This window comes from Thermobia domestica, chromosome 12, assembly GCF_964235325.1.
Source record: "Thermobia domestica chromosome 12, izTheDome1.hap1.1, whole genome shotgun sequence".
Taxonomy (NCBI): Eukaryota; Metazoa; Arthropoda; class Insecta; order Zygentoma; family Lepismatidae; genus Thermobia; species Thermobia domestica.
Window position 1 is genome coordinate 226374129 of NC_137465.1, and position 24161 is coordinate 226398289.

Sequence of the window (24161 nt, forward strand, 5' to 3'; positions counted from 1 at the left end):
TCGCTGCTACCAGATAGTGATAAGTGTCACAGTCGGGTCCTCTGAACGAGTGAACATTAAGTATGCTAGACTATCTTCTTCTATCTACTAAGACGTGGCCAATTTGATTGTGTGTTCCTCCATCTGGCGAGACCCATGTGTATTTATAAATATCGTGATGAGTTAATTTTGTATTCTTCACGATAAGGTATTGGATGTCTTATTGGATTGGTAAGAATCACATTTCAGTGTCAATGAGGATTTGAAACCAGTGAAACGATCTTGCACTGATTTATTTTTAGCTTTCATTTTGCGATTTGAAGATAGTATCGATAACATTGAAAATCAGTGGCAAACATAAATCTTATGAAATGGGTCTTCAACTGAAATTTTTTTGCAAGAAGTTAATCAGTACATAGATGATGAAAAACAGAGTCCATTTTCAGAATTAGTTTCGTTGAACTTTTTCCGTACTAACGCTTCCAAATTCGAATGCGGAAGTAAAACGTGTATTCAACCAGGTTAAAGTTGTAAAAAAATGAGTCAGGAACAGGTTGAAAACAAAAAAACACTTTCTTCAATTTTAAATGTGAGGCTTGTGTTGCGCAGTATGCAAAAGTTTTATTATTATTTTTTTTAATACAAAATGTCAGCCACAGTTTTGCAAATAACTGAAACAAAAGCAGCCCGGTATAAGCAACCGAGGCAAAAGAAGCTTCGGCTCAACCACAGAAGAAGATGATGATATTTATTTCTGTTGGGGAGTTCTGCTTTAGTTTTATGTTATTATAGGAACCAAATTTATTTAGCTTTCTATCAACCCATAGGTTGGTTTTTGCAGCCACTTCTGGCCATTTTTAGCTGTTGATTTTAGCCACTTTTTCTCGTTGACTGTTGGCAACACTAGTTAAGAGCATCCAAGGCCTATCTAGGAAGAGTTCGCCTAAGTGTTGCGACAGGAACCCTACAAGAAATATCTTAAATTTGCAATATAGAAAACTCCACTCTAAGTCAATTTCAATGTCTTTTTTTTTTCACTTTTTAAAAATAAATAAGTTACATCCCTTCAGAATTTATTTTCTGATTGCGGCTTGATAGCTTCAAGTAAAATGCTTAACTTACAATTTATAGTATATGCCATACATTATTTTTGCAAAGAAAGTGTTTATGCATGTGTTATAAAATATCAAAATATAATACGTAGACTGTCGAGAAATGTTATTACATTGTAAACATTTTATCGGATATACCTAGGTAAATTGCGGTAAATACGCTGAAAGTTTCAAGATACGCCACAGCTGTATTTGAATTCATGAATTATGTACTTCTTTTTTTTTTATCACGAAATCGATTTCTAGCACTTTATAACTTGATTCATATTAGAGGAATTGCACTACTAGGTGCAGATTCACTTTGAAATGGCTTCACCATTGTGGGTATAAATGTAGCATGCTCAAAAACGATAATTAAAAACACTAAGCAACCTGTGCTAGGTGGCCACCAAATAAGAGCTGTATCTAAACCGCGGAAGGGCAGTGCAAAAATGGTGAACCCGCACGATAGGGTAAGGGGGTCCGTAGAGAGCAGTTGCGTTAAAGGGAGTAAACAATGAAAAGGGGAAAAAATCCATTCCTCATATTAATACGTGCCTTGCATTCGGTCAGCTTTTGGACGCATCTATCGTTACGGACCATAATTAAACATATTGCATTCACATAGCAATTTAGTTCATCATGGCTTGCTTATGGGCTATTACAACGTTAAATCCATACATTTTGCATTACGTTTTTGAACATTATTGTAGATGTCATAGGTAAGATTACCATATATTTTGATTACTTGCCTCTTCTGCAAATTATATATATATATATATATTAGATAGATAGATATAGATATATACTAGCTCTAAAAAGTAGTGTCATTTGAAGTTTTGCTTGCAGGTATAAGGAAGGGGAACAAGAGTCTTCACCGATGTAACCAGTGATGTATTACGATAGTCTGATTAAAATATACGCTATTTCAAAAACCTGCCCTCCTAAATTACGCCCTTGGCATTACACAATTCGATGAACAATTAATTGTGCCTTAAGTAAATAATATATTGTAGTAATTTGTGAGAATAATATTATTTATAAGAAGAAAACAAATTTTAAAGAAATCTGAAAGAAACGCTGAAAAAAGAAAGAGAAGGAAGACAAGAAAATCACACAAAGAAGGGAAAAGTCGGAAAACTAAAGAAATAGAACAAAAGTCTATAATCTTTAACAGAATAATATATGTTAGTGGAAATGGAGACACAAACAAAGTTTGGCGCCAGCGAAAAAAGACTTCCTTCCTTTTAGAAGAAGAAGAAGAAAAGATATATATGTGTCTGAACAAGCGAATAGCGGTATCTTCTATTGAGTAATTTAAAATAAATGTACTTGCTACTTTCTGTTATGTGTGTGTGTTCGATCTTGTAAATGAATCATGATAGCAATAAAGTGAATTACCTATAAAAATGGAAATATCGGGTGTAAAATAATAAAACAGTTCACTACAGTAATGGAAACAAGTTTATCGTCATTTGAATATATGCAATACCGCAATTAAGAGTGCATCTATATCTGATCTTTGTGCATTGAGTACGAGAAATATAGAGTGGATTTTGGTTCACTATATCATGTGATTCGTGTCACTGGATAAAGAAGCTGGATTGCATAATGACCTTATTAATACCAAGCTTCTAAGCTGGTAAAACGGACTGTTTTATTTTATGCTAGTGATAATCATTGTATTCGTAGAGTAAATGCACATACAAAAGCAAAGGCAGGTTCCCAGAGAAAGAATAAAAATGCATGAGTAGGTTCAGCATATGCTTGTGTTGCACAATTAGGCGCGTGTGACAGGTGTCACCCACATATTAAAATGTGTTTAGAACAAGTAAAATCATCTTTAAATGCCGATTCTTTAACTTACTTGATAAAATGTTAATTACAAGTTATAGTTTTGGTTATACACAGTGTTCTACTGAATATAACGGACTTTTTTCATGATTATTAGACTGATTCCAAACATGTTACACTTTCTTTGAGATGTTCTTCATTCATGAAACATTCATCCCTTATATTTCAAGAACCTCTTCCTTGTAGTTTTTTCGGTAAATGTTTAGCAGAAGGTGTCCAGAAATACGTATCAAAATACAAAATATAAGGGAGAAATGAAAGATGCAAGTACTTAGGCGTAACCGAACCTGAACTAAACTAACCTGAACTAACCTAATATTAGTAGAAATAAGCGAATTTCTATAATTTTTGGTAGAATTATGCTGGACTTCTACACTAATATAATCTAAGATAACATAACATAACATAACCAAAACTAACTTAACCTAACCTAAACTAACCTGAACTAACCCAAAGTAACCTAATGTGAACAGAAACTACCGAAATTGTAACATATTTTAGAAACAATTGCTGGACCCCTTCTGCTAAATATTGCCTGTTTTTTCTCTTCCTCTTCCACAGGCATGATATGACAACGTCCTCTGGGGAATGATGACTTTTCAAAATTGACAGTTCCCTCTCCCTCAGCAGCAGGTAACAGTAGGAATCGGCCCGTTTTCCTAATTTCAACTGGAACTTGGGTAATAGAGACTTAGGTTGTATTTGAGGTTAAATCATTTTCGACGCGATATCCTCGAAAAAAAAAAACCTCATCCTCCATGGCAATTAAGATGAACTGGTATTGAATTTCAGGATGCAAAGTGCAATAATTGCACATGTATTTAGAAGATCGAAAAATATATCCATGGGCCATCTTGTTCCGATTCACTGTTGTGGTCACTTGCACTCATGTGATCAATTTCATAGATCAGAACTTTTTCCAATTGTTTTAATACTCTTAGAAACAATTTTGTATCCACTGAGATTGTAAAGCAAGAGTTGTGTACATTTTGTGATTTAAAGCAATGGGTGGAGTGGAGGACTGTGAGAGGAGTTGGGAGGCGCTTTAAAAATGTTACAAAATCATTGTATTTTAAATCAAGGTTAACTAAGTTTATTAAAACTAAAATATTCTTTTGATGGTAAAACAATTACAAACCAGAAATCATCAAGACTATGATAATTCCTAAAGAACTTTTTAAAAAATCATTGTAAACAATCAATCAGGTACTGGAATTTGGTGATAGTTATACTCAATATATTGGAAATATCCTGGAATTTTGAAAATGAAACTCAGTAGACACTCTGATCTACCAATTTTCAAGTAGATTGATATACCAAAACTCTTTTACGTATTTATTATATCCGTGTGTTCATCAGTCCATCTGTTAGAAAGAGAGAGAGAAAAAAAAACTCAGGTAGGGCCTAGTAATGATAGATCACCTCCAAATTTGGTCAGGCTGTAGAAGTGCAAAGTTATGAATGGAGTTGGTTGATAAAGGAGATATTCAAATCGGAAGTGATATTCAAACCAACCGTTTCCTATTCTTACATTGATTACTGTAGAACAGAGATCGTCAAACCAGGACTAGCTAAGGAGAGTAATGCTCCCGGAAGTAGAAACGAGAAACACAGTTCTGATTGGTTGGCGTTATCCACTTCTTGTCACATTGCATTGAAATAGCAGAAATCAAACGATCCAAACTTCGTCGCCGAGTGGGATAGCGCTATATGCTACTAAGAAAAGTCTCTTTTGGCGTGAGTTCAAACCCGGCCCGAGGAAAGTTTTTTTTTTTACATTTTTATAACACTTATTAAATTAAAATAATACTCAAAAAGTGATTTAACGGGTTAGAAGCTCCGCAGAGCTTATGTAACAGACCGATTGATGGTCGTTACATTCTATTTGAATTGGCTCCCGGATTGTAATGTTTACCCGTGTTGAAATGTTTACCGGTTGCTTATGCAGCGTTAAAGTTGGTTCGTGTATTTTAAAACTGCACCCGAGTGCCTCCAAAGATTCGTTTTAATGGTAGTTTATTTTGTTGTCAATGAAATAAATGGCACAAAAGAGTTATTAGTTTTATATGCGATACGCAAAACACACGTAAACACACCAATAGTTTATCACAAAATTGCGAATTATTTTCTTTCTACAATGTTTTCGCGGTACTGTAATAATTCCATTTAGGTTAGAATATATTGAAAATTTGATTTATATGTTACTCTACTTCCATTTGCCTTAATTTACTTTACCTCATAATAATATCAATCCGAAACTTCGATCATAAGACAATTCTACTGATCAGGTCATTTTCCGCTGTTGCTCTTTGTCATTCTTTTGTCAAGAGCATAGCGATCATTTCGATTGCGGCCACAAGAGGGCGTTCGAATCACTATTAGAGAAAACGAAATGCTAATAATGGCGGATTGAAACGCAGTTAAAATTCTTAGTTACCGGGGCGACTGGTAAATAATGAGCAGGAAGAAGTAAGTGCTTATTTTTAAAATTAATAAATATAGTTTCCAGTAAGTTAGAAATTAGAAATATATATAAATATTCGTGATCTTTAAGGTTAGATTCCTGTATCGATATATAATTATGGTAAAACTGTGTTAATTACAGTTGAACATATAATATTGAAAACCGCGTTTATTAAGGTCTGGTAAAGCGAAGGTGATGACGCAAAAAAAACGCCGTTCTTAAAATAAGAAGGATGATGGCTTAAGTCGGTTCTTCAAAAACAGAAATTTTGTGATCAAAAGTGTAGAAATTTGGACGTTAACCTATTACAAATTATTTATTGGAAAACCTAACTTAGTTTGGGAGAAAAAGAAACACTGAGGAACCGACAGAAATGAGAATTCTATAAAACGATTTTGGTTAAAGCCATCGAGTGTTACTTCCGCCATTACGAGTGATAGCGTAATGTGTAGGAAGTAAGTAGTTGGAGATCATCTCGTCAAATACAGGGACCAAGTCCCATATTCAATAGGACTTGGAACCAATATCCGAGGAGATAACCTGCAACGTGTAGCTAAATAGGTTTGCTAACCTATTCTGTCCTGTGAAGCCAGGAATCCAGGTGACAAGGAAGGAACCTCAGCCAACTGGGTAACATCCATCCATTTTATCTTATTTTTCTTTCTTCTTGTTCCGATCATAAACAGACTCACTAATTCACCAAATGGAGTGCTTCGACATAAATATGTGTAATTAAAGTAAAAAGGCGTTACGCGTTTAGACAGCTCATCTCGTTACACTCAACAGAATGATATCATAAAAGTATGTGATCAACATTGAAAAATTGTTGGTGAACTTTACTTTAAGCGCACCGCTTGATGCTAATATTTTCCATGTGAGAATTGATACGATTTTCTTGACGGTTAGATTAAGTAATATTTTCACTTTGAGATGTCATTCTTAACGAGTGCTTTATTAAATAATGTGTTTAGGTTGTTTAGGTTAGATAAGATTTAAATTGAACGTGTCCCACGATATACAGCCATTTTGATTGTTAGGTTAGGAAATTAGAGTGTGTGTTTACTATTAAACAATGTCATACTATGTTGTCTCGTGATATATTTTGGGAAATGTATATTTCGATTGCTTGTTTAGGTTAGGTAATAGTGTCATATTATTTTGTCTCGTGATATATTTTGGGAAAATTATATTTCAATTGCTTGTTTAGGTTAGTTAGATTGAACTTGTGTGCTGATGATTAAATAATGTGCTATTATCTTGCCTTGTGATATATTTCGGGAAAATTATATTTCAATTGTGTGCTGACTGTTAAATAATGTGCTATTAATTTTGTCTTGCGATATTGCGGGAAATACATGTTTTTGATCGTTTGCTTAGGTTATGTAAATTGAATTTATGTGCTCACCGTGAATAATGTCCTATTATTTTGTTTCGTGATATATTTTTTTTTTCCTCTCATGTATTTCAAATTGCGTAGGTTAGGGTTTTATGTAAGTTAAGGAATTATATTTTGAAATGATTTCGTCCATCGTTGTTTCATGATATGAAGGTGCATACTTGATCTATGCAGATTTCAGATATATTTAAAATTCTGTTCGAATATGCTTCCGTGCAAGACTCTGTCTTGGGCATATATTCAGTTTAATGGTGCCAGTCACATGTTACGGGATTTCTTACATATTTGCCTCATCGAAAGTCAACGTGGTTAACTGATGTTCGACGTTACTGACAAGTAAATACGTACTTAGATTTAGTCAATTTGTCGATCTTAAACACGATTTTGAAACTTATTATGTGTCCATTGCTCTTGAAAAATTAATGACATTATGTTGTGAACTTAAAAGTGATAATAATGTTGATAATGACGTTCAAGTTTAAATAATACGTAAACCCTGGCGTAGAGAGCTAGAAGTAGAGCATTTTTTTTTCATTTGTAAATGTATCATCTTATTAATAGTAGATTTTTTTTTTTTGTTTGTGTAGATGTATTATGTACGATTGATACATGCTACTTGATTGTTTTAAAGTACAATGAGAAGGTAGTAGCAGTCACGTAGGCTTATGTTGTCGCCTAACTCAAATGATATGTGCAGGGTTATGAATCGGGAACGTCTATTTAGTAATAATTTAATAATGATAATGTCGTTTTGTTAAATGAATAATTAGAGCATATGGACTGTTATTTTTTTTAAGTGATCACGAACTGAATATATATATATTGTATAGATATGGAAATGTGAAAATTGATACAAGGTTGAAGTTAAGCCAATGTAATAACATAATATCGTAAGTGTTTGAATGCACTGCGATGTAGGCAAATATTTAACAGACTTTATTCTGTTGCTCTTGTTAATTACAATGTAACTGTTGACTGATTGGCACAAATAAACAATCACGACCAAATCTCAATTTTATAATTTCGAATACTGCTCATAGAGTCAAGCATATGTAAGATTTATTTTTTTTTCTCATTTAATGTAAGTTAATAACGTCGAGTCGTCTTTCATTTTGATTAGCCACTTAACAAGAATTTGGGATCTTTTGATAAAATTTGTTGCGCATGCTTGAACTGAAATTTTTTTTTTTAGCTAACATAACCAAAGAAAACGGTTTGTTATAAATTATTTTATTTTTGATTTTTATGACCGTAAAACGGGATGTTTCAAATTGGCGACCTCAGCTTTAGGATTTTTGTTTATTTGATAATTTGTGTTAATATGTGAAGCTGATGTGTTATAAATTGGTGACTTCAGCTTCGGGATATTTGTTTACTTGATAGAGTATTCTGTTTTGTGTGCTAACCGAGATGAAAGTTAAATAATGAGTGGAGATAACGATGATGAGTTGCTAAACGCGTGACCCAATTAATATGATGTAAAATGAGTGAAACAGATATAATGCATGAGACTGAAGAATATAGTTGTTGTAATGGTGCAAATAGTGTTGAGAACGCGATTGCAATTTGTTGCGAGAGTTGTGACAAATGGTACCATATGAATTGTTTAAACATACCGGAAAGGGAACAAGAAGTGTTGAGACACTCAGAGGAAAATTGGTATTGTGCAACTTGTGTAGGTAAACAATCTGTAGAATCAGACGGGGAAGAAGTGAGACGTACACAAAACCCAAAGAAAGTTGCTCCAGAAATTGAAATTGGTGGAGGTCCGCTTCTAGATAAGTTAGTGGACATAATTAAGGAACTAAAGTCTGAAGTTTCTGAGGTACGGAAGGAATTAAAGTCTGAGGTTTCAGCAGTAAGAGTAGAACTGATTAATCAGATGACCGTTAACAAAAATGATTTAAAGGCAGAAATGAAAACTGAGTTAAATAAGATGAGTAGCGAAATTTCGTCCTTGAAAGAATCTTTTGTATCAGTAAAAGGGGAATTAAAAACTGAAATATCTAAGTTAAGAATTGAAATTGATGAGACAAAAACTAATTTAGGACAAACCGTAGAAAATGTACGCGATAGTTGTATGATGGAAGTAAATAATGTAAAACAGGATATGACTAGTCTTAGGTTAGATTTAGATAAAGTAACTGTAGATGTTAGTGAATTTAATGAAAATGTGAATTGTAAATTAGAAGCTACTACTAAAGAAGTGTCAGTGTTGACAACCCAATTCGGGAATATAACTTCCAAATTTGAATCTGAATTGAAAGGTGTCAAAGAGCGACAAATTGATGACTATAAGAAATTCCGGGATGTAAACGAACATACCGTGAATATGATAAAGATGTTAGAACGTGACATGGTGGACGCATATCGTCAAAATCGGGAACGATGTGAGCGGAACACCGATACTTTAAAAAAAATACTCGAGTCGGGTGATATAAATGTAAATAATGAAAACTTTCCTCTTGAAGAGAATTTGATGGCTAGTAACCGAGGTCATCAAGATGATAGGGAACCTTCAGTTCCAACATTAGATGAAAGTCGATTTAAAGAAATTATAAATATGACTGAGATGTCCTCCTCGTCCGATGTGGAAGAAATTAGGAATAAACCCCCACACAAACATAAGAAAATGAGACAAAGAAAGAAAGAATCGCGTTGTGAAACATGCACTGAGCGGTGTCCTCCGTTAGATCTTGTTATTAATAATCATGAAACCGAGGGTATACCTAAATTAGATTGTGAATATAGAAAAGATGACAACAGTCCTTCGTATAAAAGAAGTGCAGGAACCTATCTGAAGGAATTGCATCATTTCCCAAAATTTGATGGGCAATTGACCCAGGGAATGGCGAAATTCTTCCTAAATGATCTTTTACATACAATGAACATGTATGTTCTCACGGATAGGGATAGGATGTATATAGTGGGACGAGTTTTAGAGAAATCTGCAAAGATCTGGTATCATAGTGTTGCTTCGCAGATAAAATCTTTCCCTGACTTTTTGCGGCTTTTTAAACTGCAATACATATCGGAGCGATTAGAGAGGGCACAGAAGCGCCACCTCTACTCGCTACGATATGACAAATCGAAACATTCTTCCTTGCTAGGGTTTGTGCGGCATATTGTCGAAAGATATAATTCGATAGTAACTTCACCTTCAGATCAGGAGTTGAAGGATCTGATTTTAGATTGCCTTCCTGAGGAAGAAGCAAAAATTTTGAAGTTAGGTTCAGTCAGCACAGTGCAAGACCTGATGCTACGAATAGCTGAGTTAGAATGTAGTCCAACTCCTTCCTTAGGAAATCAGGGTAGTTCGAAATTTCCACCTAGGAAACCACAGGTTAGAAAAACATTCTTTTTACCTAATAACACTAATCGAACCGACAATGCAGTGCAAACGGAGCCGATCTGCAATGAAGGTAGCGTAAGAGAAAATAGCTCAAATTTTCAATTTGGAAACAAACCTCAAAATTTCAACGGGAGATCATCCCGTAATAGCTGGAAAAGAAACCGAAATCAGAAACAGGCATGGGAAAAGAATAGAAATAATAACTTTAGACCCATGAACGGTATCCAGCCGGTTCCGATGTATGGGGGTGTACCAGTACCAGTACCCTACACGGTACCGGGAATGTATAATTTTAATAACATGAAACCGGTTATGATGCCAGGTCCTTCGGTCACGATGATAACTTCCTCGTTTCCCCAAAGCTTACCTGTTGTGACTACTGTCACTTCCGCTTTACGTCCACCGTATCCTTCGGTGACTGCGGAACCGACAAATCCGGTTGTTGTTTCGGAAAACATGTTGAGCAGTCGTCACTGAGGGGAGACGACGGCTGCTCCAACCAACTTCTCTCCCCAAAACCAAATGTTAGTAAACTTTATTCTTTTGAAAAAGAAAACGGGTCGATTGAAAATGAGTCTTCCTTAAAATTACTAACCTATTTTGTGTTAAAAGAGGAAGAAGGGAATATGTCCAAACAAGATTTCGAGATATTTCCTTCCCCTTCTATAGATTGTAAAGTGGGAAAGATGCAAATTAACTGTATCCTGGACACTGGAGCAGAGTTGAACCTCCTCAATTATAATATTTGGCAAAACCTTCAAAATTCTTTCCGTTCAGCGAAGCTTAAACCAGTGCCCAGTGTACATTTGACTGCGTTTGCAGGTAAAGATAATTTTCCTGTGAAGGGATTGCTTGAATTGACCCTAAATATACAAGATAATCTTTTTTAATGTTCCAGTCTTTGTCGTGAAAGACATGAAAGCTGGACTGTTATTGGGCTCGCCATTTTTCGCTAAGTTTCAAGTTACGTTGGATAGCCATAACAGAAAGTTAATCTTGAAAAATAATAATGACGAAGAAGTAACTTTGGATATCTCCTATCCAAAGATACTTCTTGTTCATTTAGATACTAACTCTGAATCATGTAAACCTAACCAAATTCTTTCTTTTTCTAGCGAACAATTTAAGGATTATGGTGAGATTTCGGAATTAGAAATTAAAGAACATATTAAAAGTCGTGATGATTTAGATGATAATACGAAATTGAAATTAGAAAATTTGCTCCTTAAATTCAAGCACTTATTTTGCGAATATCCCAAACCCATTCGATGCGAACCTTATAAAATAGAATTGACAGATCAAGAACCTGTGGTCGGAAAGATCTATCCGATCCCTCAAGCTATGCAAAAAGAGTTTGAGGAAGAATTGAAGAAGTGGATAAGGTTGGGGATAGCTAAAGAACATCCCAGCAGTTATCGCAACCCAATTCATTGCGTGCGAAAATCCTCAGGGGGTGTTAGGCCTGTAATCGACCTGAGATTACTGAACTCAAAGGTTGTAAGTCATAAGATACAGGTCGAACCCATTAACGAAATTCTTACTCGCATCTCTGGAGCTAAAATCTTTAGCTCCATGGATGCTACAATGGGATATTACGGTATTCGACTGCATCCGGATTCCTTCGCATCTACAAGCTTTATATATTTAGGTCGACAATATGTCTTATGTGTCCTACCAATGGGTTTAAAGTCGAGCCCTAGTATCTTCCAAAATGTGATGAACTCATATTTTGGACTAGATACTAGACATTTTGCTGTAGTGTATCTCGACGATTTAATGTGTTTTAGTTCTACTTTTGACGAACATTTTATCCATTTAGAACAACTCTTTGAAATTCTAACTTTTGGAAATTTTGCGCTAAACTTCAAGAAGTGTCAGTTCGTCAAGTCTGAAATTTTATTTTTGGGACACATTGTGAATGGGAAGGAATTAAAGCCGAATCCCAAACACAACGAAGCGATAAAGTACTTTCCGATACCGAAAACCAAGAAGAAACTTAGATCTTTCTTGGGCATTCTCTCTTGGCGAAGGAAATTCATTCCTCAGTTTGCGGCCTTAACAGCGCCATTTTTCGATTTGTTGAAGAAAGACAAGAAATATTGTCTAACTGAGGAATTGTTGAATAGATTTCAACAGTTGAGAGAATTGTTGAGTGAGCCTCCCGCGCTCAGTCAACCCAATTTCGATCAGCCGTTTCATTTATTTTCGGATGCGTCACTAGAAAATTTGGCTGGCTATCTGGCTCAGTATGATGATACTGGAGAACTTCTCGTTATCGGCTACGCAAGTAGAAAATTAAAGTTATATGAGGTTTCCTATTCGATCTTCCAATTGGAATTGCTGGCAGTATTGTTTCTGTGCGAGCATTTCTCATACTATATTTTGGGTAGAAAAGTCACGGTTCATTGTGACAACAGCGCAGTGACATACGCTTTCACGTTACAGAACCTAGATCCCCGAACCACAAAAATTTTGCTGAAGTTACAGAGGTTCGATCTTCGGTTCGAGCACATTAAGGGAGTTGACAATAAAATAGCCGACATATTGAGTCGAAATACTCCGGAACTCCCTGCCGAACCTGAAGAATACCATGTTAATTCTGTTAATTTCGTTAATTTTGTTTGTTACGATGAGAGTACGTGGTTCACTGTGGATGAGTTAGTGCAAATGCAAGAGGGTGATAGGTATTGTAACGAATTAAAAGCGAAAATGTCAGACAGTGTCGATTCTCGAATTCGTCTAGTCAACAATTTGGTTTATATTCAAAATTCAAAAACGAAACGTTGGCTGCTAGTGATCCCAGAGTTATTGATTGAGAGAACGATTGGGAAGGTTCATGAAACGGGGCATTTTGGCGTTAGTAAATGTTTGAAATTAGTTCAGGAATTGTTTTTCTGGAAAGGACAAAAACGTACGTTCCAAAAGTTCATCAATAATTGTGAATTGTGTGCCCGAACGAAGTTCTCCAATAGAATAATAGCTCGTGAGGAACTACATATTGAAGCAGATAAGCCACATATCAAATTATGCATAGATCTCGTGGGAAAATTGCCATGTAGTTATGGATTCTACTACATCCTCTCAATTGTTGATGTCTATTCACGGTTTCTATGTTATTTACCGTTGAGGACTGCCACAGCTGCTGAGATTGTTCGTACTCTAGAAAAGGAATATTTCTATCTCTTCCCTTACCCAAATTCTATCATATCCGACCAGGGCCCACAGTTCCTCTCGAACACGTGGAAGAATTACTGTAAGGATCACCAAATTCAGCATATTTTGGTCTCGCCATACAACCCTTCTGGGAATGGCGTCGTTGAACGTTCGCACCGGGAACTCAATCGAATTATTCGATTATTGTGCAGCCATAACCACACTAAGTGGAAAACAGTGCTAAAGACGGCACAAGATCTGTTAAACTATTCTTATAATAGCACCATTGGATGTACGCCTGCTGAGGTGTTCATTTCTTTTTCGGCTGCTGATAGATTTCGAGAAAAATTTCCATGGCCTTCTGAATTGAAAACAGTAGAAAATTCTAAACGGCATATTCAGGTGGAACCCCGTTTGTTATCAAAAAGAAAACGAAAGTCGCAAAATAATGTGATTGAAATTAAGGAAATGGATTTGGTTATGGTTAAAACCCATTTTCAATCGGATGCGTTTAAAAAGATCACGCATAAGTATATGCCTGTATTCACAGGGCCTTTTGTTGCGACTCGAGTGCATCACAACTCAGTTTATTTAAAAGATTTGGAGGGGAGAGAAGTGCCAACGCAAAATCTATCGAATGTAAAATTGTTCAATTGCTCTCCAGAGAAGAGAGAAGAGTTGTTAAAAGACTTTAAGTAGTCATATATATAAAAAAAAATTGAAAAAAAAAATAAAAAAAAAATAAAAATAAAAAAATAAAAAAAATAAAAAAAAGAGAAAAATATAATGTTGATGTTTTAAGTAGTTAAAAAAATTTTTTTTTTCTAAAGCCGCCGGGAAAAAATGTAACAGACCGATTGATGGTCGTTACATTCTATTTGAATTGGCTCCCGGATTGTAATGTTTACCCGTGTTGAAATGTTTACCGGTTGCTTATGCAGCGTTAAAGTTGGTTCGTGTATTTTAAAACTGCACCCGAGTGCCTCCAAAGATTCGTTTTAATGGTAGTTTATTTTGTTGTCAATGAAATAAATGGCACAAAAGAGTTATTAGTTTTATATGCGATACGCAAAACACACGTAAACACACCAATAGTTTATCACAAAATTGCGAATTATTTTCTTTCTACAATGTTTTCGCGGTACTGTAATAATTCCATTTAGGTTAGAATATATTGAAAATTTGATTTATATGTTACTCTACTTCCATTTGCCTTAATTTACTTTACCTCATAATAATATCAATCCGAAACTTCGATCATAAGACAATTCTACTGATCAGGTCATTTTCCGCTGTTGCTCTTTGTCATTCTTTTGTCAAGAGCATAGCGATCATTTCGATTGCGGCCACAAGAGGGCGTTCGAATCACTATTAGAGAAAACGAAATGCTAATAATGGCGGATTGAAACGCAGTTAAAATTCTTAGTTACCGGGGCGACTGGTAAATAATGAGCAGGAAGAAGTAAGTGCTTATTTTTAAAATTAATAAATATAGTTTCCAGTAAGTTAGAAATTAGAAATATATATAAATATTCGTGATCTTTAAGGTTAGATTCCTGTATCGATATATAATTATGGTAAAACTGTGTTAATTACAGTTGAACATATAATATTGAAAACCGCGTTTATTAAGGTCTGGTAAAGCGAAGGTGATGACGCAAAAAAAACGCCGTTCTTAAAATAAGAAGGATGATGGCTTAAGTCGGTTCTTCAAAAACAGAAATTTTGTGATCAAAAGTGTAGAAATTTGGACGTTAACCTATTACAAATTATTTATTGGAAAACCTAACTTAGTTTGGGAGAAAAAGAAACACTGAGGAACCGACAGAAATGAGAATTCTATAAAACGATTTTGGTTAAAGCCATCGAGTGTTACTTCCGCCATTACGAGTGATAGCGTAATGTGTAGGAAGTAAGTAGTTGGAGATCATCTCGTCAAATACAGGGACCAAGTCCCATATTCAATAGGACTTGGAACCAATATCCGAGGAGATAACCTGCAACGTGTAGCTAAATAGGTTTGCTAACCTATTCTGTCCTGTGAAGCCAGGAATCCAGGTGACAAGGAAGGAACCTCAGCCAACTGGGTAACATCCATCCATTTTATCTTATTTTTCTTTCTTCTTGTTCCGATCATAAACAGACTCACTAATTCACCAAATGGAGTGCTTCGACATAAATATGTGTAATTAAAGTAAAAAGGCGTTACGCGTTTAGACAGCTCATCTCGTTACACTCAACAGAATGATATCATAAAAGTATGTGATCAACATTGAAAAATTGTTGGTGAACTTTACTTTAAGCGCACCGCTTGATGCTAATATTTTCCATGTGAGAATTGATACGATTTTCTTGACGGTTAGATTAAGTAATATTTTCACTTTGAGATGTCATTCTTAACGAGTGCTTTATTAAATAATGTGTTTAGGTTGTTTAGGTTAGATAAGATTTAAATTGAACGTGTCCCACGATATACAGCCATTTTGATTGTTAGGTTAGGAAATTAGAGTGTGTGTTTACTATTAAACAATGTCATACTATGTTGTCTCGTGATATATTTTGGGAAATGTATATTTCGATTGCTTGTTTAGGTTAGGTAATAGTGTCATATTATTTTGTCTCGTGATATATTTTGGGAAAATTATATTTCAATTGCTTGTTTAGGTTAGTTAGATTGAACTTGTGTGCTGATGATTAAATAATGTGCTATTATCTTGCCTTGTGATATATTTCGGGAAAATTATATTTCAATTGTGTGCTGACTGTTAAATAATGTGCTATTAATTTTGTCTTGCGATATTGCGGGAAATACATGTTTTTGATCGTTTGCTTAGGTTATGTAAATTGAATTTATGTGCTCACCGTGAATAATGTCCTATTATTTTGTTTCGTGATATATTTTTTTTTCCTCTCATGTATTTCAAATTGCGTAGGTTAGGGTTTTATGTAAGTTAAGGAATTATATTTTGAAATGATTTCGTCCATCGTTGTTTCATGATATGAAGGTGCATACTTGATCTATGCAGATTTCAGATATATTTAAAATTCTGTTCGAATATGCTTCCGTGCAAGACTCTGTCTTGGGCATATATTCAGTTTAATGGTGCCAGTCACATGTTACGGGATTTCTTACATATTTGCCTCATCGAAAGTCAACGTGGTTAACTGATGTTCGACGTTACTGACAAGTAAATACGTACTTAGATTTAGTCAATTTGTCGATCTTAAACACGATTTTGAAACTTATTATGTGTCCATTGCTCTTGAAAAATTAATGACATTATGTTGTGAACTTAAAAGTGATAATAATGTTGATAATGACGTTCAAGTTTAAATAATACGTAAACCCTGGCGTAGAGAGCTAGAAGTAGAGCATTTTTTTTTTTCATTTGTAAATGTATCATCTTATTAATAGTAGATTTTTTTTTTTGTTGTTTGTGTAGATGTATTATGTACGATTGATACATGCTACTTGATTGTTTTAAAGTACAATGAGAAGGTAGTAGCAGTCACGTAGGCTTATGTTGTCGCCTAACTCAAATGATATGTGCAGGGTTATGAATCGGGAACGTCTATTTAGTAATAATTTAATAATGATAATGTCGTTTTGTTAAATGAATAATTAGAGCATATGGACTGTTATTTTTTTTTAAGTGATCACGAACTGAATATATATATATTGTATAGATATGGAAATGTGAAAATTGATACAAGGTTGAAGTTAAGCCAATGTAATAACATAATATCGTAAGTGTTTGAATGCACTGCGATGTAGGCAAATATTTAACAGACTTTATTCTGTTGCTCTTGTTAATTACAATGTAACTGTTGACTGATTGGCACAAATAAACAATCACGACCAAATCTCAATTTTATAATTTCGAATACTGCTCATAGAGTCAAGCATATGTAAGATTTATTTTTTTTTCTCATTTAATGTAAGTTAATAACGTCGAGTCGTCTTTCATTTTGATTAGCCACTTAACAAGAATTTGGGATCTTTTGATAAAATTTGTTGCGCATGCTTGAACTGAAATTTTTTTTTTAGCTAACATAACCAAAGAAAACGGTTTGTTATAAATTATTTTATTTTTGATTTTTATGACCGTAAAACGGGATGTTTCACTTGTTTTGTTCCCCTTGTACTTCATGATATAAATTTTGTGACCAACTTAAAAGAACTGGTTAGGATAGCGCGTGCGCGGAAAAACGTACTTCCGGGAGTATTCCTCTCCCGAGCGGGTCGTGTCAAACCGTCGATCGCGAGCTACTAGTACCTTGCGGGGGCATTTTCGGTAAGATCGCGTTAACGCTCCTGTTGGTTAACCTTCGCTAACAGTTTATAGGCAATAAACAAATGTAAGATTTTTCTTTTTTAAGTTGGTACTTTTTTTTTGATACCTCACAGTAGAGTTTAAAAATGGTACCATAGCTCAGAAGCTTCCTAAGTTTGGTAACTACTGCTGTAAAGCAAAAACAATAAGAAATAGCATTTTTTTAAATATCGATTTAGTGTCTAAAAACACGTACCATCTTTCTTAATTCTATTCAAACTGTAAGTGGGCCTATCAGAAGTCAACTACTTCCAGCGTTAACGTTGATCACCATAGGATAGAAACCATAATAGATGGCGAAAACCGATTTTCTACAATTAATGAAACATTCCGAAAATATATTCAATCTGTACTCTTATCTCTGTATTAACACCTGAAATAGCAGAAATAAGTAACTTGCGACTTGATCATTATTAAATAAAAACGGTAACCGATAGCGAAAAGCGGTTTTTTTGAAATCAAATAAACGTCTCAAGAATATATTCCATTCCCATTCTAATTTTTCTACTAAAACCGAAAGTATTAGAAATCAGGTACTTCCATCTTTAACGTTGGTCAATATTGAATTAAAAATAATAACAGATAGGGAGAAGAGGTATTTAGCAATAAATAAGGATTCTAAGAATATATTTCATTTCCAATCTAATCTCTACTAAACTCTAGAAATTTAGTACCACTTCCGGTTTCAATAATAATTAAACTCCTTTCCGTGGTGTACCTCAAGGCATTACCATTTGCATTTTTGATAATTATTGAATTTAAGAGGTGGACCAACACACACTCAGGGAAATTTTAGAAGAATATCCCTGTTTTATCGAATACAATGGACCAAAGTGTCCATACCATGTCCAAAGTGTCTTATATAGGACCATGTATCTATATAAGACATGCATTAAAATAAAAACAATCTAAATTATCATTATGGCAATTTTTTACCCATCCAGAGGAACGGGATTGACTGAAAAAAAAAATGAACACAACTTGGTCCTAAAATTCTTACCAAATTTTTGTTTTTGGTAATTACCGTGTATAATTAACAATGTACCCCTCCTGGAGAATAGGATGAGCCAATATCAATAACCGTTGTCTGGGTGCCAAATTGAAAAAATGACATCCATATCAGTGAAGTGAAAATATATTCTTGAGTTTTATTTATTTATTTTTAAAGAAATGAAACCTTCAATGCCAAGCTTTATTGGTAATGTTCGTTCGTAATATCCGTATCTTAGTTCTGGAAATAGCATTAACTAGCAGAATATCCGTTCTTCGCACGGGAAGAATATGTTCCATTTTAGACATAAAGGGCTTAATTTGGATTTAAACGGTATCGGAAGTGTTACTATTCGTCTCAGTGACTCTGTAAGCTATAGATTCAACACTAATATAGGACATTTTCGATCATTGTTATATCTTTTCCCCTTCCTCTATGCCAAGTTGCAGGGATGAATTTGTATTTAAACGGGATCAGAAGTTCAGTGTTTATACCAGCGACCCCGAAAACTATGGATTCGACACTAATATTGGTCATTTTCGATATTAAAAAAAATATATCTCCCCTTCCCCTAAGTTCCACTGTCAAAGTGACATAATAATAAAAACCATGCCAGGTCCGAATCTCATCTGTGTTGGAAATTTAATTTAGATCAATCTGGTGGTTTAAGAGGTATGAAATCACAAACATAGGCACTTTCATTTGTACACTTATATAGATAAGTCTTTATCACTACACTACATCGATTCAGTTAATCATGATCTTTACTTCGTGTATATTAAAATTAATAAAAATAATTGTTATAAACAAAATTACTAATATATATATATATATATATATATATATATATATATATATATATATATATATATATATATATATATATATATATATAATTATCTTGTAGATTTTCTTTTGTTTTTTGTTTTCTCTTCAGTTGGAAATAAACTTTGAAGAATATTACCATTTCCAGCGAAGAGTATGGAACAAGGAGGAGATATAGCACTGGCAGCAACACAAGAACAAAGCACTACAGAGCCTCCAGCTATTCATGTTAAAAATGCACACAAACACTACGGAAGAGGGAAAAAGCTCTTGCCGATTCTAACTGGAGTCTATATGAAAGTAGAACGTGGACATATGTAAGTCGACTTCCTGCAATCTTATTTACATAGCGAAACATGACATTCTGTGTGTAATGCTAATTCCTAATAGTAAACAGTCAAGGTGAATGTAATTGGACAGTGGTATCTATCGGTGTTGTATACCATTTCAGCTAGTAAGCCCGGTAGCCTAAACCTTTGGTATTGTCAGTGTTCGAGTTTCGACGAGTTGTGACATGTTAGTTTGCCTCCAGAGGCGTGTGAAGAGTGTCTGTCGCGCGCCAATATTAATTTTTGTTCTAAGTGCAAAAAGTGTCATAAAGCTCACAGAATGTCAATACCAGTGTATGGTGATGAAGCGATGGCATTGAAGTCTGCTTACAAGTGCTATGAGCGATTCCAAAGGTCGGTTGAAAACGTGCAACGACCAAAACGTTTTTCGACGTCCAAAAACAGATGAAAACGTGCAAAACGTATCACAAATGATTTGTTCAAACAGGCGAATGACTATTTGAGTACTACCCGAAGAACTGAACATCTCGTATGGGTCCGTAAAACGCATATTAATTACCGATCAAATGGACAAATGGCTTCCTTCTTCACTACGAAAATTCGTCGTGTCATGCCTTGCTTTTGATCCGCGAGTTTTTGGCCGAAAAAATTCCTATTTGTCCACATTCGCTGTGCTCTCCAGATATAGCACCATGCGATTTCTGGCTCCTCCCAAAAACTAAAATCGTGCTTATAGGGAAACGCTTTGACACCATTCCTGACATTTAGAGGGTCACGACAGAGCAGCTGAACACTCTTTCAAAAGAAGAATTTCAGAAATGCTTCCAGCCATGGATTCAACGTTGGGATAAGTGCATTGTTAGCCAAGGACAGTACTTTGAATAAGATTAAATCAAATTACCTGTGAGCTTATTAGTTTGTTACTAATGAAATTATTCACCGTACTTTTTGATAGTATCTCGAACATATATAGCATATACCCTTTGCTGGCATGACACTCCACACCATTTCAAAAGTATGATGATTAACTATTTGAACAACGCGTGCTATACATACTTGCTCATCTTTGACTCTCCTTACACAACGGTTGCTTTCTTTGCGAAGCTCAAATTTGAACTAATCATAAAATAGATCTAAAAGGAGAAGAAGCCCTTTGATTAACACAAACTTATGAATTTCGAAGAATTAAATTACTTTTCAAGAAATATTCCAACATTATTAATTAATATTCTAACATTTTGGGAAAATTATCTTTCTTTGAGGTGAAGTTTCCTCAAGTTGGGGGTTAAGAAAATGTGAGATCCAGTGGCGTAGCAGCTGCTCCCGCAACCCCCGCAGTGCGGGGGGCCCCGAGGTATAAGGGGCCCCGAAGTCTTGCAATGAATAAAGATTTAAAGAAGTAGAACTTCAACCTTACTTCTGTCGGCTTTACAACTAGGGCCCCTTCTCTATACTTTGCGGGTGGGGGGCGCAAAAGTGTGCTACGCCACTGGTGAGATCCATTACATTTCGCTAAGTTTTGCTTGAGCTTCAACAAGGATAAGTTTAGCAGCAATGGAAGCAACTAGATTACAGCAATCAGAGGGGATTAAGGATGCAGGTTGCACCCATGAAGTTATCTGGGAGCCTTAAATTTTCGTTGAAAAAGGTAAAAATCTAAATCAAGAACAGTAAATTTGGGAGGAGGAAAGTAAATTTCTACAGAAAATCTTAAATTTATGGTAAAGGATGGTAAATTAGAGTGAGAAAGGTAAATTTTGGGGAAAATGGTAAATGTGGGAGGCACATTAATAAATTTAGGAGAGAAAGATAAATTTGGAAGAAGAGTGGTAAATCAGAGTGAGACGGATAAATTTGGTGGAAGAACGGTAAATTTAGGGAGAAGGATAGTAAATTAGAGGGAGAAAGGTAAATTTTGGAAGAGAGTGGTAAATCAGAGTGAGAAAGGTAAATTTTGGAGAAGAATGGTAAATGTGGGAGGCTGAATAATAAATTTAGGAGAGAAATGTAAATTTGGGAGGAGAGTGGTAAATTAGAGTGAGAAGGATAAATTTTGGGAAGAACGATAAAATTAGGGAGAAGGATGATAAATTAAGAGTGAGAAAGGTAAATTTGGGGGAAGAATGTTAAATATGGGAGGCAGAATGATAAATTTAGGAGAGAAAGGTAAATTTTGGAGGAGTGGTAAATTAGAATGAGAAAGATAAATTTTGGGAAAGAATGGTAAATATGGATGGCAGAATAGTAAATTTAGGACATAAACGTAAATTTAGGAGGAAAGTGGTAAATCAGAGTGAGAAGAATAAATTTTAGGGAAAACGGTAAATTTAGGAAAGAGGATGGTACATTAGAGAGAAAGGTAAATTTGGGGGAAGAATGGTAAATATGGGAGGCAGAATAATAAATTTAGGAGAGAAAGGTAAATTTGGCAGAAGAATGGTAAATTAGAGTGAGAAAGATAAATTTTGAAGAAGAATTGTAATTGTGTGAGGCGGAATAATAAATTAAGGGTAGGTACGTAAATTTAGGAAGAAAGTGGTAAATCAGAGTGAGAAGAATAAATTTAGGGAAGAACGGTAAATTTAGGGAGAAGGATGGTAAGTTAAAGTGAGAAAGGTAAATTTGGGGAAGAATGGTAAATATGGGGGCAGAATAATAAATTTAGGAGAGAAAAGTAAATTTGGGAGGAGAGTGGTAAATGCGAGTGAGAAATGTAAAGTTTGGGGAAGAATTGTAAATGTGGGAGGCTGAATAGTAAATTTAGGACAGAAACATAAATTTAGGAGAAGAATGATTTATTTGTGGTTTCGTCCAAGCCGTGGATGTATGAGCACCAATGGAAGCAATTGTGTTTATCTAGTTTTCTTTTTATGTTTGTGCTGCTGTTAATTAAGCTCTACCGATGCCAGTATATTTTTCAACTCTGTTCCTACATTTGTTTAACAAAGATGTAAGGGTTTTGATGCCATTTTAAGTGTTTCTTCTTGAAAGAATTGAACAGTCTGTCTGACATATTAGGAAGGTAGAGTTGTTACATAAGATGCTCCAAATAAACTCATAGCTAACACTGATTACAGATGCAATACTTCTATTGTATAGTGTTACATTTTAAGATACTGGGTGAAGATTTAACACAAATACTTATAACTCGCTTTCCAGCTATGGGTTGCTTGGACCGAGCGGAGCTGGCAAGACAACTCTTATTAGTTGTATCTGCGGTTTACTGAAATTAGACAAAGGAGAAGTTCTTCTCTATGGAAAGAAGCCAGGAAGCAAGGAATGTGCTGTTCCGGGTCCACAGTTGGGATTCATGCCACAGGTTATGTTTTTGTTGGTGTTAGTTTATATTTAACTTCTATTAATTAAGATAACATGAGTTTCGAACGAATTATCAATTAAAATCACTGGACACATAAAATTATTATTGTAGTTTGAGAGGTTTAGGATAAGTAATGTAATCTTTCTCCAGGGCCACGATGACTCACCATCTTTCGTGCATGGGGTCCCTGGTTCGATCCTAACTCGTACCAAGTGGACTTTGTGGTTTACAAACATTGTGTGTGTGGGTTTTCTCGGGATTATTCCGTTTCCTTGCACTTTCTTCATTTCACCTTTCATTCATGATCATCATCATCTCCTTTAGCCTTGGCGAATGACAGTGGAATCTTAAAGTAGAAATTTCATTTCATTTCATTCAAGCTGTTTCTGTCGAATAGAATACTAAATTCATTATCGTATACGAGGTAGAATCAGAAACTAAGGTTGCAAGGCCGGTATTTCATCTGACATAGAGGAATGAGGAGTGCACGGAGTTGAAAACTGTGCAGAGTTTCAGCTGCTCTCTATCTACGGCGCTAATTGCAAGTAAACACAAATGGCAACTCGTTTGGAAAGCTGGTGGGGAAAATATGTAATCGCGGCCGAAATTCACCGGCAGCTGGTAGAGTTTATGGAGAGATTGTAGTGTCTAATCAGCATGTCGGAGAATGGAGGCGAAACTTTGCGGCTGGTAGAGAAAACATCACCGACGAGAAGTCGAATAGCCAACCCAGCACGGCATCAACAAATTTTAACACAGCTCGCGTGGAGTAGTTGGTTCAGGACAACAGCTAGATCACATTACAGCATCTGATGGCAGAATTGGGAACGTTCCGCACTTGAAGGAGACCTCGGAGGCCGTCCTTCGCTTCAGAAGAGGAGGTGAAATACTTCGTGACAATGTGGCTGAAGACACAAGACCAGGAGGAAATTTTCAAACTCATCCCACGATGCAACAAGTGCCTCAACGGACATGGAGACTGTCAAAAAAAAAACTAATGTATGTACTATCTGTTGACTGTATTGGTTGTATGAAATATTTTATACACGTTTCACTGCAAGCTTTGTAACCTTACTTTCTGATTACTCCTCGTATATCTTGTAAATTATTTTA

The 24161-nt window shown here is 35.1% G+C and overlaps 1 protein-coding gene across 4 annotated transcripts in view; it reads left to right on the forward strand.

Moving 5' to 3' along the window:
• Positions 1–2363: 2363 nt before the first annotated feature.
• Positions 2364–24161, forward strand: part of LOC145667070 (ABC transporter G family member 23-like) — a 128529-nt gene continuing 106731 nt past the window's right edge. For 3 of the 4 annotated variants that reach the window (XM_081734769.1, XM_081734771.1, XM_081734772.1), the window contains exons 1-3: positions 2364–2712; positions 19552–19756; positions 22889–23048. In XM_081734769.1, coding sequence (XP_081590895.1) covers positions 19596–19756; positions 22889–23048 — 321 coding nt within the window. In that variant the 5' untranslated portion in view covers positions 2364–2712; positions 19552–19595. The remainder of the gene's footprint in view (positions 2713–19551; positions 19757–22888; positions 23049–24161) is intronic. The other variant, XM_081734770.1, reaches the window with a different exon arrangement.